The following is a 15,841-nucleotide window of genomic DNA, read 5'->3' on the forward strand; positions in this document are numbered from 1 at the left end:
CTGTAACCATGGTGACCTCGACCCTGCTCGTCCACCTAACCACCCCGCTGTCGTGCCACCCCCTCCAACTACCGCGGCTGTTCCTCCTCAGGTATGACATCTTGCCTTAAGGGCTTTGTGTCAGTAACGTTCACAGATCACAACAAACACAATTAGACAGTTTTTTTTTTTTTTTGGTGATGTTTCCATTTTTAAAAGTCCTTCAGCGCGAGTTATGTAATTTGGTAAAATGGATATTCGGCACTCTGAGACAGGCACTCTTAATTATGAACAGTCTGGCTGATGAAATTAGGTACATTTTGCTAAAAGTGTTGATAAATCACTTCACAAAAAGGCATATTAAGATAATGACAGCAAAATGCTTGTTCTCTATACAAACAAGAAACAACATTGAACTGTATTCATATTCACTCAACGTGTCGGAAACAGAACTTTCTGGAAATATCTGCCTCTGGGATGGCTTATCAACTTCTTCATATACACTAAATGGACAAAAGTATTGGGACACCTGGCCATTACACCTACATTAACTTTTTTGACATTCCATTCTAAATCTATTCGGTTGTTAAGTCCGACGTCACGGGCCCAACAGCTTTTTGGTCAAAAAACATTTACTAGCGCAGCCAGCCAGTTTCTGCAACTTACTGTATAAACCTTGTCACCATCACCTCTGTTTTATTGAGAGTAAAACAAAACCGTTTAACTTTAACAGAGCAATTACTATAGCTGTGCAGCCAGATGATACAAACAAGGGTTATGTGCAGGCTTCTGCGAAAAATAGGATTTTATTAGGTTGAGGCAACAAGTGAGTAGTAGCATGAGAATTTTCTTAAAGGCTACACTGAATAGCTGTCTATGGAGAAAACCGAGGGGCTTTGAAAGCCGTTAAACCCGGAAAAACATTTATTAGCCTATTATTGCATCATCACTTAACAACCAAATAGGATGGCTAGATCAGCCTCCACTCTTCTGGGAAGACTTTCCACAAGATTTTGAAGTGTGTCCAGTATCAGTGCTTGTGAGGTCAAGCACTGATATTGGACAAGAAGGCCGGGCTCGTAATCTCTGTTAGCTCATTTCTAAGGTGTCCAATGGGGTTGTGGCCAGAGCTTTGTGTGGGTCAGTCGAGTTCTTCCCCACCAAACTCACCCAACCATGTCTTTATGGACCTTGCTTAGTGCACTGACAGAACCACATTCTTTCACAAATGTTAATGCAGACCGCATGACTCCAGGTGCTTGATTTTATACATCTTTGCCAATGTGTCTGAATGAAACACATGAATTCAGTGATTAAGTGGTTGTAAGTGTCCTGATACTTTTGTTCATAGAAAGTAGTTTAATCACCACATCATACATCTCCTAAATACTCACAACAATGTACTAAACTCTAATTGGTCCCTGTGAGGTAGCATTTCTCTATCGACAGCAACAGTTCTATTCAGAACAACAAGTCAGAGGTACAAATTGTTCAAGTGTTGCTGGTTGCAAACATAGATCCCGAGGAGTTTAAATTGAGTGGATATGTTTTGGAGTGTTTATGCAAACCCCTTATGTAAAATGAAATCATTGACAGACTGCCCAGCATTTCCACACTCCTCATCCTCCTCCACCTGCACTGCACACCACCCCCAGCCGCACCAATGACTAAGACGGAAACACACACACACACACTCACACACACACACACCAAACTGCAGCCCAAACCGCACATTGCGGAGAGTCGAGAGGTTAAACGCCTGCTATGATCAACTCTGTCCAATCAGGGGCCAGGTGAAGCACACAGAGGGGAGTGACCTGCTGCCTGCCTGACCCTTTGACCTTTGTGTATCTGTGTGTGTGTGTGTGTGTGTGTGTGTGTGTGTGTGTTTGTGTGTGTGTGTGTGTGTGTGTTGTATGCATATGTATGACTGACTGTGCGACCACCAAATCATTAGAGAAGAATGAAAATAATTGCGCTGAATACATGCATACGATCTTCGGTTTCTTTAACGACAGACACATCAAACAAGAGAATAGCCCCTAGCCTGCATTGGGAACTGAGACCAGAGAATAGCCCCTAGCCTGCATTGGGAACAGAGACCAGAGAATAGCCTCTAGCATGCATTGGGAACTGAGACCAGAGAATAGCCCCTAGCCTGCATTGGGAACTGAGACCAGAGAATAGCCCCTAGCCTGCATTGGGAACTGAGACCAGAGAATAGCCCCAAGCATGGATTGGGAACTGAGACCAGAGAATAGCCCCGAGCATGCATTAGACACTGAGACCAGACCAGACAGAAAACTGTACTCGAGGGCCCTCAACTTTCGTCTGTGGAATATATACCCATCAACATGCTCTCTGTCTCAATGACAAATAGCCTTTGGAGGTCTCAATTTCTTTACCTTTCAAAAGCCTTATGAAATATTGCAGTTGAAGACATGACAGCTGAGGTCAGACAGTCTCCATCTGTGAGACTCGTGACTAGGCTAGGTTTATATCTGAACATCCAGAGGCTTGTGACAGACACTAGGGCTGATATTAGCACAAATACCACTTGTAATGAACAACAGGTAAACAGCCCCTTAGATTATTACAACAGTGCACATTGTAACACTAGAGAGAATATCCACAAGTGCTGAGTTCATTGGCAAGGCTTCTGAGAACAGAATGCAGTTGTAAAGGCTCAAACTGCCACAGAGTTCCAGACACTTGTTCACTCTGTGGTACAGGGCAATATGAGTGCACTAGCCAAAACTCATATCAAGAGCCCTGTGCTTTCCGCTGAGAATTACTGGTGTTGATTTTCGCTCAGGCACACAGAATAGACAAAAAGAGAAAATAGAAAAGGATGACGAAGATTAGCCAAGCCCTACAGAATTGTGGACAATACACTGATGAGAGAAATAGAGGGTAAAATTAGATGCGATGAGTGGGTGTCAGAAACAATAAAAATAGTACCAAGCCTCTTCGTGTGCATTTTTGACCTATTCCATTACCAGTGAAAAAAATGAATACAAAACAGTCCTACCGAGAAAGAAGGCAAGTCCACATTAGGTTTAAACGAACTGTAATTGCCAGATCCTGAGATGAATTTTTGCATTTTCACTGCATGCAAGGTTATTTCACAGCCAGAAATGAAAGCTACACGAGCGTAAAATGCATTATACAGACAAAATGCAGTGACATTTCAAATTTCTATAACCCTAAATCACTCCCTGGACATCCTTGCAGAGACAAATTGAGCAGGGACTATATTCAAATTAAAGCTCTCATGTATAAAATGTTCTAGTAAGTGAATAAATTACCTCAGAGCTGACGCATTTTTTTAAACATATACAGTTGTGCTCATAAGTTTACACACCCATGCTAAAGTTTACCTAAAAGAGGAATAAAATCTTTTGGAAATTGATCTGAATGCCTTATTTAAAAAAATGCAGAAAATCCAACCTTTATGGACACCAATTTTCTTTGTGAATGAATAATGTATCATACATAAATAAATATTCTTCCTTAAAATACAGGGGGCATAAGTATACACAGCCCTATGTTAAATTCTCATTGAGGCAGGCAGATTTTTATTTTTAAAATCCAGTTATTTCATGGATCCAGGATACTATGCATCCTGATAAAGTTCCCTTGGTCTTTGGAATTAAAATAGCCCCACATTATTACATACCTAGAGATTGGCATGGTTTTATTTCAGTTAGCCTAATAGCTCGTTTGATTTGCATTGAGTGATGATCTTGTGGAAAGCACCCCATGCCAATCTTTAGGTATGGTGAAGGGTATTGGAATTTTAATTAAGGCATTAAGATCAATTTTCAAAAGATTCCTCTTTTTAGTCAACTTTAGCATGCGTGTGTAAACTTATGAGCACAACTGTACATGTTGTAAATGTGCCTTTGTGTCTTAACACTGCGCAAGTCCTCTGTTACTTCAGTTGAGTTCAGTTCACATTCCAATATTTATGATTGGCCAGCAACAGCTGGCTGTTCATAATTGTATTCATGAAAAGCATTAGCTGATCAATAATGCACACAATGCAGCACAGCCCTTGAGTCAGGGCCAGCGTCCGCACTAGCGGTGCATCTGTCCCCCCCTCGTTCTGGCCGGTCTCATTCCTATCTTGCTCCAGCACCACTCGCATTCTCCGCTCGACTGGCCTTGCGCGCAAGGGCCACTTTGATGATTCACAGACAGCGGCGCTCCACTCCTCTAATCCGACGAAATCTTTCCGGCTGAATCTGCGCCCATGCCCGCCAAGGCCAGATAGACCATGGGGGGTGACCAGATTTGGGTTTGTGAAAAAGAGGACACTTCAGCGGGGGGGGTGGGGGGGTGGTGGGTTGGGCCTGGCCTCAAAAGACTATTTTGAAAACATGAAAGTTTTAATACACAATAATTACAATAACAGCAGGGCTGTTGAGCTCTATACTCACAAGATACATTTGGATGGCGACCCATCTTTAATGTTGCATAGCCTATCTCTAAATTTGATCCAAGGTGTTTCTGAAAATACATGAATCTTTTACAGTAGCTGAAAACAGTTGTGTTGATGGGGACTGATGTGGATATGTTGTCCATTTTCTTATATCTATTCAATCATGTCTGGTCTATTATTAGGCCTACCTCTTTTCAATCCATTTTATTATATATTTCTTTTGTAAAGAAATAGGCCTACATCTATCCCTCATGTTATGCCAACATATTTAATTCACCTGAATATAGGCTGCAGTAGATAGAGGATTATTGACATCTGCTGTTGTCAGTGTGCAGGCTATCCCTTAAAGGCAGTTTAAAGGTTCAGCTAAATAAATAGCTCAGACAATGGCAGAAGTGCCGTTCGTCATGTTATATTTTCTACAGTCTATGGTTATGAGGTTATGTGCCATCAAAATGATTTTGGAGACATAATAGGTCGGAAAACTCTGTCACTTTAGCTGATGAGCTCTCACCCCTCGCTGCCGTTCAATGCTTTGCTGAACATTGTGTAGCCTACCTGTAGGTCGTTGGCACCTTTATTTGCGACCGACGCGTAAGTGCCTGCTTTGCAGGTCCGGCACTCAGCTTCATGTTGATATCGACCGAGACAAAAACATGGAAATTTACGTTTTAATTCGTCAGTGAACTTACACTAAACAAGGAAGTTTGCGCTATTGAGGTGACTGACTGACCAATTAAATGTTTGAGATTACTATCGACCAATGACGGTAGCTGGTCAGGCTCTACACCCTACACTTTCCACTCAATGCAAAGTGAACTGTAGGGGGAGGCCGTGACTAGTATGTGAATGAAAGACATAGATATATCCATGAATGAAAGAGAGAGCAATGCAAATTCGCTGTAAACATGTTTGAGGCTAGAACTAGACACATTTTTAGGTTTCAAAAAGAGGACATGTCCGGGCAAAAGAGGACGTCTGGTCACCCTATTCTAGAGTAGCCTGTGAGTAAAGAATTTTTCTCTCCTTTTCTTTCTTTTTCCTTCTTTTTTTTCTTTCTTTTCCTTCTCCGGTATTTTGTTGTTTTCTGTGGCCAGCTTGCCATTATGCCCAGAAGCAGTGCACCGCGGTATCCGAAGGGCACCGACCTCGATTTTGTTTGAATGCGTTTTTAATTGTACAGCAATTTTCTTGCTCTTTTGTATTTGTTGTGTGGGCCTGTCTGTGGGTTTGATTTTTTCCCCCCTCTTTTCAACCCTGCACAAAGGCAGGTCTCCAGAGCTCATTCTGGACCTCAGTCTGGACGCTGTGGACGGAAGGCAAGAGGAGGCCACAGTGGAGGCTTGGCGGAGTGGAGAGGTGTAAGGATGCTGGGGACGGCAGACTGGCAGGGGAGCTCAACTGGCAGCATCTTCTGGTGTGAAGCCCAAGGTGAGGGAGGCTGCTTCCATAGTCACTCAGAGATATTGACACATACAGCCACTTTCCCATACATCAATTAAGCCTAGTCTTAGTCTAAAAGCTTTTTTCAATAGAGATTTACATTGAAGAGTGCTTTTAGTTTAAAGGAACACGCCACCGTTTTATGAAATTGGATTATTCACCGTCCTCCCTAGAGTTAGATAGGTGACCAAAAGCATTTTTGTCTCCGTGCATGCATTGTCTTAGGGGCCGTTTATACGAGGACAATTGCGAAGGAAGACGACAAAATATTTTATCATAAGTACCTTTCGTTTACACGGCGACCCCGCCATCAGGGCTTGAAGACGCAAAAATCTGAAGACTCCTTCCAGAGTGTAGAGTTTTGAAGACGACCCGGGTTGCGTCTCCGTCTAAACAGCTAAACCAAAGATCCTTTATTACCTCTCTGGCTAAACTGTCAAATTAGAATGTCTGCGCGTGACGTACCGGGGTTCTATCACACCACCACCCAGCGGTCTGGAATGCATATCCAATCGAATATCACATACTCTTGCGTCTTCATATAAACAAAGATTTCCCCCTGAGAATGCTCGTCTAAACGCGAATAAAAAAATGAAGACGAGACGCCACTTCTGCGTCTTCTCTTTTCATCATCACCGTATAAACGTAGCCTTAGTCCGGCTGCGCCACCGCTAGCTTAGCTTAGTATAGTGAATGAAATCTCTCGCCGCCGGATAGCACGTCGTGAATAAAAGTGAGCCAACAACAGAAATAAATCCCTAACGGTGGTGTGTTCCTTTAAGACTAGTCTTAATCCATACACAGGAAACCAGCCTTTAGAGGTGGAAGAAAACCGATACTGTAGTGTTGTGATATTTTTCAGCACAATATTATTGTAATACAGCAGCATCTTATTTAGTCATCTACTGTAATAGCACAGTGTTTTAAGATGTCCACAAGATAGCACAGGACCATGTTCTTCCCTTGCATCAGTGGAAATTGGAAAGGAAGTCAGACTCAAAAACTAATTTTGTCGCGCCAAGATGGTTGCAGACTCCCAGTCTATAATAATACACGGTATAATATATGGGAGAAATCACAATGTATCACAGAATCGAATTGCAATACTTGCTGCATCATGAATGGAATATCACAATAATATTGTACACCAAATCTTCTGCCCTTTCATGGCAACCATCTTTGCTACAGAGAGATAGTCAGGGGGCATAAATAGACAGACACATAGAAAGAATGCTATGAAAACAGACAGAACAAAAGAAAGAAAGAAAAAGAACACATACAAGATACAAAAGCAAAAAAAAAAACAGCACACATGGTGACAAAAATGCAGTAAACTGTGTGTGATAGAGACTCCAACAGAGAGAATTGGTCCATAGATATGAGCATCATCACAGGACATCATGTTTGAGCCTCAACTAAAGTGCCTCTAGCCTGGCTAGGCATGAGATCCTCATAGGGTCTATGCTCATACATCACCAGTGAATAAGCTCCTGCTTTTGTGCAGTCGGCGAACCAGAGATTGTAGTGGATGAATGCGTGAGACACAGAGAGGAGCCCCAGCATGTGTCTTGGCTCCCTGTGGCCTAAAACTGGGGGTAATGGAGCCCTCACTGGCTCAGCGGGAGACATCCAGTTGCTCGCGGCCACTAGCAAACCCTACGAGGAGATTGAAACGCTGCAGGAGTCGAAAACAAAAGGAAGCGAACTGAGAGAGACATGGACAAGAAAGGATGGGAAGCTGGGGAGGAGAAAGGAAACAATAGAAAGGCAAGTTCAGCACAAGTAAAAACTAAGAGCAAAAAAAGAAAAGAGAGAGAGAGAAGAGAGAAGAGAGAGAGAGAGAGAGAGAAGAGAGAGGGAAGGGCAGGAAACTGTAGGAGGAGTAGAACAGACACATGGGGGAAACAAGTACAAAGAAATCAAGGAAAAGCACACACCACTTAGCAAAAAAGTTTTTTTTTCCAAAGGTGGAGAACAAACAAAAAATCTACGCAAGCCAAAAGGAGCCCATTCATCAACAAATTTGGCCTCGTCGGAACCAGAGCACAGAGCCCCAGGTGGCTGTTTCCTCCCTCCCCGCCCACCACTCACCTGGTCCCAAGGACAGATGATCCCGCCAAAGAACATGAAGAGGTAACCCATGGCGACGAGGCAGCCCCAGATAAGCAAAGAGAAGAGGCGCAGGAGTTTTTTGAAGACCGACTCGATACAGACGAGGACGAAGATGGTCAAGAAGATGGCCAGCGTGGTGGGCACTGTGATGATAAAGGCGACGTGGTCCTGCATGTCCTACAGAGGAGAAGGTGAGAGGGAGAGAGAGAGAGAGAGGGGGAGAGAGATAGAAGAGAAAAAGAGGGAGAGAGAGAGAGAGAGAGAGAGCAACAATGTTGGAATTCAAGTTCAGTCCACGAAAGGACCCTTTAACCAACATCAGATAAAAAAAAAAGATTTCTGGAAAAATACATTAGCAGTTTGCAGTGCAGCAAACTTATTTTCCATTAAACTAAATAAAAGAAAAATACACTTTTGTCTCAATAATTATACGAATAGTACTACTACTGATTGCTCTGATAACTGCATCTTGGGACCAGGACTCAGGCAATAATACTTTGAACCATTTTTCAAACAAAACAGGAAATGGGGGTGGATATTAATAGATGGATAGACTAGCACCAAAACTCTCTTGTGATGGTTTATTAATGAATTAGGCCGTAGGTAAGTGTGTGCCATATTGGAAATAAAGTAACCCCATCACTATTGTGAGTCACCACCTGCCAGAGAGCCAGCCAAAGAGCACTATAGCTGCATGCACAGAGGTACTCTGATAGAATTTAAATTAAGTTTCAAAAACACCTCTCACCCAGACACACACACACACACACACACACACACACACACAGAAGCACATACCAGTGTGTAAACACACACATACACACGCTAACACACATGTTAATGGAGAAAGCACACAGAAATTAAGTTAAACGTACTTCCATGAAAGTGGTTATGATTGTCTGGCTGCAATATTAGGCCTTTTCCATTTGCAGTCATTAATATATTAAGGTGTTAATCGATGAGTGAGGCCGACTGGTATAAGTCACTTATTGTCTAATCAGCGTTCAGCAATCAACAACGGAGCTCTTTCTCTTGCTCTCTGCACTAACATCCGAACCCATGGCCCCTTCTCTCCGGGGGGCTAGGCGACCGTGGTGTGTGAATCGTGATGAGCTTGGCCCTTATCACAGGGCTCCATTCACTCCGCTGCTATCAGCGACGGCAAAGAGACGTGCGGGGTGACCGGCTGAGCCTTTGAGTCCACTCTAAATCCATTTGAAAAGCATTTTCTGGTCGATACAAAGCACGATGCATCCTGTCAGCGCTCGCCGTGGCTGAGCCGCTTGTTATCCGAGCAGGCCGCTAGGCCGCCTCTGCTTTATCCATGCGCCTTTGTGCTCCTTGATGAGTGGATCCCAGCGATGGCTGTGCAGCTCATTGTTACTAATTTACTCTGTGCCACAGCTGCTGGTCCTGGAGAAAGGAATTTAAAGAATGTTTGCGGCATCATCTTTTTTTGGGTTCAGGGGAGACGGGTGGGTGTGGGGGACTATTGTAGTGACACCAGTGACACGTAGTGAATGCCTTCAATAGGAACATCTGTTGGAGTTGGCCATCTTCATGGTAGGTTTGTAAGTGCACCAGGCCTACATTATCTAACCAGTTGCATATTAGACTACATTTTTCCTCAGACATACCAACCTCGACTACAAACTAAAAAGAATGGTTAAGTCTACCCTGGATGCTATTATATAGACCACAAAGATAACAAGCCGCATTAGTCAGCCTATTGAAAATACTCCAAGTCAATGGTAAAACAACCCTGATATATTGTCTGTACACCTGTACACAACCTTCTATCCATTATCCACACTTCACAAAGGAAAACATTTTATTTTCTGGTAATTGCCTCTTGAAAAGCATTTATTGACTGCATTCACTCAGAACTGGTCAAATTAAATGCAAATTCAAATCTAATCGACTACGTTTTAGCTGTGTGATGCCTGTCAAATGAACAATAAACATACTATAAGTACTGCCTGTTTCCATGTTCTGCTCAAGGTTACAATCCCTCCTAGCCTAGAAATTTAGACGCACCCTAGCGGCAAATTAATTTGCTCAGCCTGTACGTCTAGTAGCAAACTATAGGGATTTCTATTGGCTGACGCCGTGGACGTCATCCAATCACAGCGCTCTATTTTGTTAGAGAGTCTTAAGGCAGGCTTAACAGGATGACGACAGTCCTCCGACGGTGAACAACAAGGAAGGTGGCGTTGGCGTCAACTTTGGAGGAGTTGGACTTGTGCTTTTCTTTGAAAGTTGAGCAACACAATGCACTTAAGTCATTCCTTTCGAAGAAGTATGTATTTGCCATTTTGCCGACCGGAAACGGATATGGTCGTTGCGCTGGCCTATTGCATGCCTAGGCAGTTTGAAAGACAATTCTCTGCCCGCCCCTTGGATTAAGCGAGGTGAATGGGTCGATTCCAGACTATACATTTCAATGATATAGGATGGCCCGCCAGGCTAAATCCCACCATCATCCTCATCATCAATTAACCATAGAAACAAAACATCATCTTTTTAAGCTGGTTGAAGTTGACAACATTTCTAATGTGCAGCTAATTGCTTTAATTTCCACTGAGACAAATGTGGCAAAAGCGCTGTGTTCAACATATGTTGGATTATATATGACCAGTAATACACTACATATTTTCCCCACGCGTGCAGCATTCAAGTTTGTACAAACTGTTAAATATTTGTGGACAAATAACTGTAACGCTGGAATAAACATGGCAGTCTCCCCTGGCAATGATGCTCGCCCTCAATTAACCCCGCAGCAAAAATCAGGAGAAATCTCATATGGAGAATTTCAGTTTATCAGGAAACCACTCATCCATATGAAACAGAAGTCTATCCGTCAATTTATTTGATTTATTTATTTGTTTGTTTTGGCAGCATATCAGAACCACAAATGCCCCCCCTGCTGTTGCTAAGGAAGTAGCACACACCTGTGCCTCTCTGCTGTAAATGCCAAAAGGTTTTTTTTGTATTGGTTTCAGGTTTGGGGTTCGATCCAGAGGATTTTGCATTGAAGGAAGGGAGGGAGCGGACCACCATGGCCCCATCAAACCACCGCAGCTGTTGCACTAATGAGTCACTCGGAACAGGGCTCTGGCCCGCCTGATGATCCAAGCAGCTTCGGGGAGCAGCTGAGTCCGGATCAGTATTGGGCCGGGCTACTGTTCCTCCTCCGGCGCCAGATTGGTGCTGGGCCTGTTCCAGAATCAGTATAGAGGTCTGCTACTTTGGCAGACTCCGTAAGAAATACCGGCCTCTGTGCGGTCCCAGTCAGAGTCAGTGCTGCTCTTGGAGACGCTGAGTGGCTTCACGCCTCATTACGTGGTGGAGATCCGAGCCAGAGAAGCCCTAGAAGACGCAGCGCTTAATGATTTCAGCAGCATGTTTTTTTTCATCTCGTCAGCAGGGCTCGGTGCCTGTCTTAACTTACACAAACGCTCCAGAGCTCTGAGGCAGTTTAAACGCAGGTGAGATATTGAGTCATAGCTCTCTCTTTCTGTGCAAACGTTGAAGAAATATTTAAGAGGTGGGGAGGGGGGGGTGTGCTTCCTGAGGTATTGTAATTGTTATAAGAGTATGTCAAGCTCTGTGGTGCGTTGTAGTCCCAGCTGTGAGCATAAGTAAGGCTCCATCAGCAGGCGGGCGGGCAGACTCATTGATCAGACTGCACCCACTCCACTCGTCTCCACTCCAGCTCGTCCCAGAGCCATTATCACATTTCTGCAGAGCACGCTCTCCATTCAGTCTCCCTTTACACACACACAAACACAGACACACAAACACAGACACAGACACAGACACAGACACACACACTCACATATGCAGTCTTAGACAATCAACAACATGAGCCCTCTATAGACTCCCATGTAAACATACATGTATACTCTATCTTTCTCTCTCACACATGAACACACACACACACACACACACACACACACACACACACACACACACACACACACACACACACACACACACACACACACTCACATATGCACAGTCTTAGACAATCAACAACATGAGCCCTCTATAGACTCTCATGTAAACATACATGTATACTCTATCTTTCTCTCTCACACATGAACACACACACACACACACACACACACACTCACATATGCACAGTCTTAGACAATCAACAACATGAGCCCTCTATAGACTCCCATGTAAACATACATGTATACTCTATCTTTCTCTCTCACACATGAACACACACACACACACACACACACACACACACACTCACATATGCACAGTCTTAGACAATCAACAACATGAGCCCTCTATAGACTCCCATGTAAACATACATGTATACTCTATCTTTCTCTCTCACACATGAACACACACACACACACACACACACACACACACACACACACACACACACGCACACACACACACACACACACACACACAAACACCTGTCTGTCTCCCAGTCTGCTTCACTGTCGCCTTCTCTCATGCACTGTCACCATCTTTCGCGCCACCTTGGGAGTCTGACAGAGGTCCTGAACTCTTAACAAAAGAGAGCGCTCCTCTGGCGGGCGCGAGTGTGAGAGCCAAATGGATAGCATTTCACAACACAGTCTGTGTTTGTGTGTGTGGTGTGGTGTGTGTGTGCGTGTGAGAGAGAGAGAGAAAAAGAGACGAAGAGGCCGAGAAACTGTGTTAATTTGTCAATATTTTGAATACTAGGTTATGGTTGTGCTTTTATGTGTTTGTTAGTTTGTGTGTTTGTGTGTGTGTGTGTGTGTGTGTGTGTGTGTGTGCTCATGGACATGGGAAGGTTGAGGGTTGTTACGTAAGTGTGCATGCATGTGTGTGTTGTGTCTACTACAGGCACTGTTTCAGAGAAAAATAGCTGGTCTTTGGCCAGTTTCTTGTGCGGAAGCGTGGTGAGCTATTTCTAAGAAGGGTGATGGAGGTTTGTTCTCATTATAACGCCATTCAGAGGTCTAATTAGATGAAACATTAAATCCATACATTTTGACTGCATCATTACCTTCAGAGGCCATCTTTATGAATCAGGAATACATTTTCTATTTAAACAATCTATACTCAAAAATTGACAGTGACAGGACTTGGATTAAGCTGATTTGATTAAAAATCATTACCCTACTCATTTTGTTGACTTGTTGGTGTTTGACATTTAAACAGATAATTAGGTTTGCTCATGCCGTTAGGCTGCACAGAATCAGATCGAAATGCGGCTTCTAAAATAACCCATTGACTTCAGTGAAAAAGCAGTGATACAGAGCAATATGACATGGGGGCAGAATGATTGATGAGGCACTTTTTGGTCATAATGTGAACCACACTTCTCGCATGGATTTTCAGTAAACTCCCCCAAGAGCCAAAGAGCAATAGTTCCCGTCTCCCTCATCTGCCATCCAATTACCCCCCAGCATATTTTCTGCCTTGTTATCGCCTTATTCAACTGCATGCAGCTCAGGGAATCGATATCGTGCAGTGGCCAAAGACAGCGGCACAGGCACAGACTGATCATTACAATCAGGTTTCCCTGAAGAAACACGATAAGCTATTTTTTTCCTTCAAAAAGAAAACAGGAAATTTCCTGTCTTTTTTTTATAGGAAAGAGGTTAAAAGTTAAAAAATAAACTGAAACACATACTCGCACACACACTCACACACATACACACACACACACACACACACAAAATAGCAGACTCAGATGACGAAACTGAGATAAAAAAAAGTTAACGTCGCTTGACATTTTCTGGTATATTAGCTCGTTCTATTGTGAGAGCACTGCTGTTTCCCTGATAAGCGAGTTGCACACTTTCGACCACATCCTCTGAAAACAATAACAATCCGCCCAGCCTTGGAAGCACGCAGCACAGTATCCTATGGCTCTGTGCTCCATTGTGTGTGCTATCAATAACAGTGGAGGTGGCAGTCTAAGTCTGTCATGCCCCACACAACACAACACTGCACAGCCAGCCACAAATAGTCAAGTTCTCCAACGGCAACAAGAGAGGAAAGCATAAAGCAGAGAGAGAGAGAGAGAGAGAGAGAGAGAGAAATCTGAACAACTGATGTGAGAGAACAAGAACAGCAGCTGAAATAGAGAGATGGAGGCAGGGAAGGAGAGGGCAAGAGAATGAAATAAATGTGGAGAGAGGTTTAAAAGCTGGCTATAGAAAACAAAAGTAAAAGAAATGGAGAGAGGTCTCTCACCAGTCCGGAGGCGAAGAAGACGGCAATGAACGCCACGCATGCTCCCATGACGATGAGGAGAAGGAACACGATGAGCGGGTGCTGCTGGCTCATGCGGTAGTACGACTCGTACAACCAGTCGGGAGAGTTACGCCCGCTGCCGGCCGGCGGTCCCCCTAACTCCTCCACACAACCACCACCGCCGCCGCCGCCACCCCTGACTCCCTCCAGCAAGTAGCCCCTCCGGGAGCCGCGCATGGGGCTCGCCCGCGCCCGCGCCCCCACGGCAGTGATGGGGTCCACCGGTGCGGAGTAGGAGCTGGGGGCAGAGCAGGACCCAGGGCTGGCTGGGGCAGGGGCAGGGGCAGGGTCTGGGGCAGGGGTGAGGCTGGGAGCAGCCTGGCTGGCGGCAGAGGCAAAGGCAAAGGCAGCAGGAGCGACGCTGTCGGCGGGGGTGGTGGCGACAGGGACAGTGGTGACGCCGGCGGAGTTTCCCTCCTCCCCCTCCTCCCGCTCCTCTTCCTCCTCGCGCAGCGTGCTCAGATGCAGCGGCAGGGACAGGCGCGTCCCGTACGAGGGCAGCAGCGACAGCACGGCGGAGCGCAGCATCGTCCAGCAGCCAACATGATGAACTGAGCGCAGGAGTGGGACTGAGCCGGCAAAGATACACAGAGAGGGAGAGAGAGAGAGAGAGAGAGAGAGAGAGAGAGAGGGAGAGGGTGAGCGAGGGAGGGAGAGAGAGAGAGAGAGAGAGAGAGAGGGAGAGGGAGCGCGTGTTTCCGAGGGAGGGTGAGTGAGAGCGTCACAGTGAGGGAGTGGATGGGGGGGGGTGTTTGGAGAGATGTGTGTGTGTGTGTGTGTGTGTGTGTGTGTGTGTTTGTGTGTAAAAAAGAAAGCGGAGAATCAGAGGAGGAGAGTGAGAGCCATTTAAAAAGCACTAAAGACCGAGGGAGAGGGAGGAACCAAGGAAAAAGGGAGGGAGGGAGAGAGTGAGAGAAAGGAAAAGGGGAGGTAGTGAATGAGCAGCTGAAGTGCATTGCAGGCTAAACTGAATGTGTCAGTGAGTTAATGAGAAAGAGTGGAGAACAAGGGTGGATAAAGTTAAATAAAGAAGAGAAATTAGACTAAGAGATCATTTGCAGTCTGTAAAAGTACTATAACAGCAATTAGACAAAGCAATGTAATGCAGCGACAGACCAACAAATCAACAATGTAATATTTCAACTTACGAGCCCTCACTAAGACTTATATTACAATTTCCATTTCTTAAGATAATATGTCGACGCGTGTTCTGTAAAATCTGACTTTAGGGAAAATTACTTTAGAGGAGGAATCAAAATGAAAATCTGACTGAAAATCACACCGAGTCATATCGAGCATATTATTTGATCTGTCTTAAAGCCATAAACATGTTCATCAACTCAAAAAACAACACGGTATCAAATTAAAATGTCTTTAAAGCCCCATTGCTAAACAACAGTTGCCAGGTAGTGATGTGCCTAGCTCTGTGTTACAATAGCACTCCATGTGTGATATGCAGTGGGCGGTGTAGAAATTCCCCTGTGTCGAGGGTTGCCCCATTTTTGGTTCCTGAGAGTGTTTTGTAACCCACACACTGGGTAAATGTAGCTATTGTGATATCTATTTATTAACATTTTATATCAA

At 44.5% G+C, this 15,841-nt stretch overlaps 1 protein-coding gene across 3 annotated transcripts in view; it reads right to left on the reverse strand.

Annotated features, from left to right (window-relative positions):
* Nucleotides 1-14,785, reverse strand: part of adcy2b (adenylate cyclase 2b (brain)) — a 71,268-nt gene extending 56,483 nt beyond the window's left edge. For all 3 annotated transcript variants that reach the window (XM_076301824.1, XM_076301825.1, XM_076301826.1), the window contains exons 1-2: nt 14,198-14,785; nt 7,958-8,155 (exon numbers count right to left, since the gene is read on the reverse strand). In XM_076301824.1, the coding sequence (XP_076157939.1) occupies nt 7,958-8,155; nt 14,198-14,785 (786 nt within the window). The remainder of the gene's footprint in view (nt 1-7,957; nt 8,156-14,197) is intronic.
* Nucleotides 14,786-15,841: the final 1,056 nt, after the last annotated feature.

The sequence above is a fragment of the Alosa pseudoharengus genome, unplaced genomic scaffold (genome assembly GCF_046254945.1).
Source record: "Alosa pseudoharengus isolate Yale_2024_CS ecotype anadromous, Long Island Sound unplaced genomic scaffold, YU_APseudo_1.1 YU_APseudo_1.1_scf_23, whole genome shotgun sequence".
NCBI lineage: Eukaryota > Metazoa > Chordata > Actinopteri > Clupeiformes > Clupeidae > Alosa > Alosa pseudoharengus.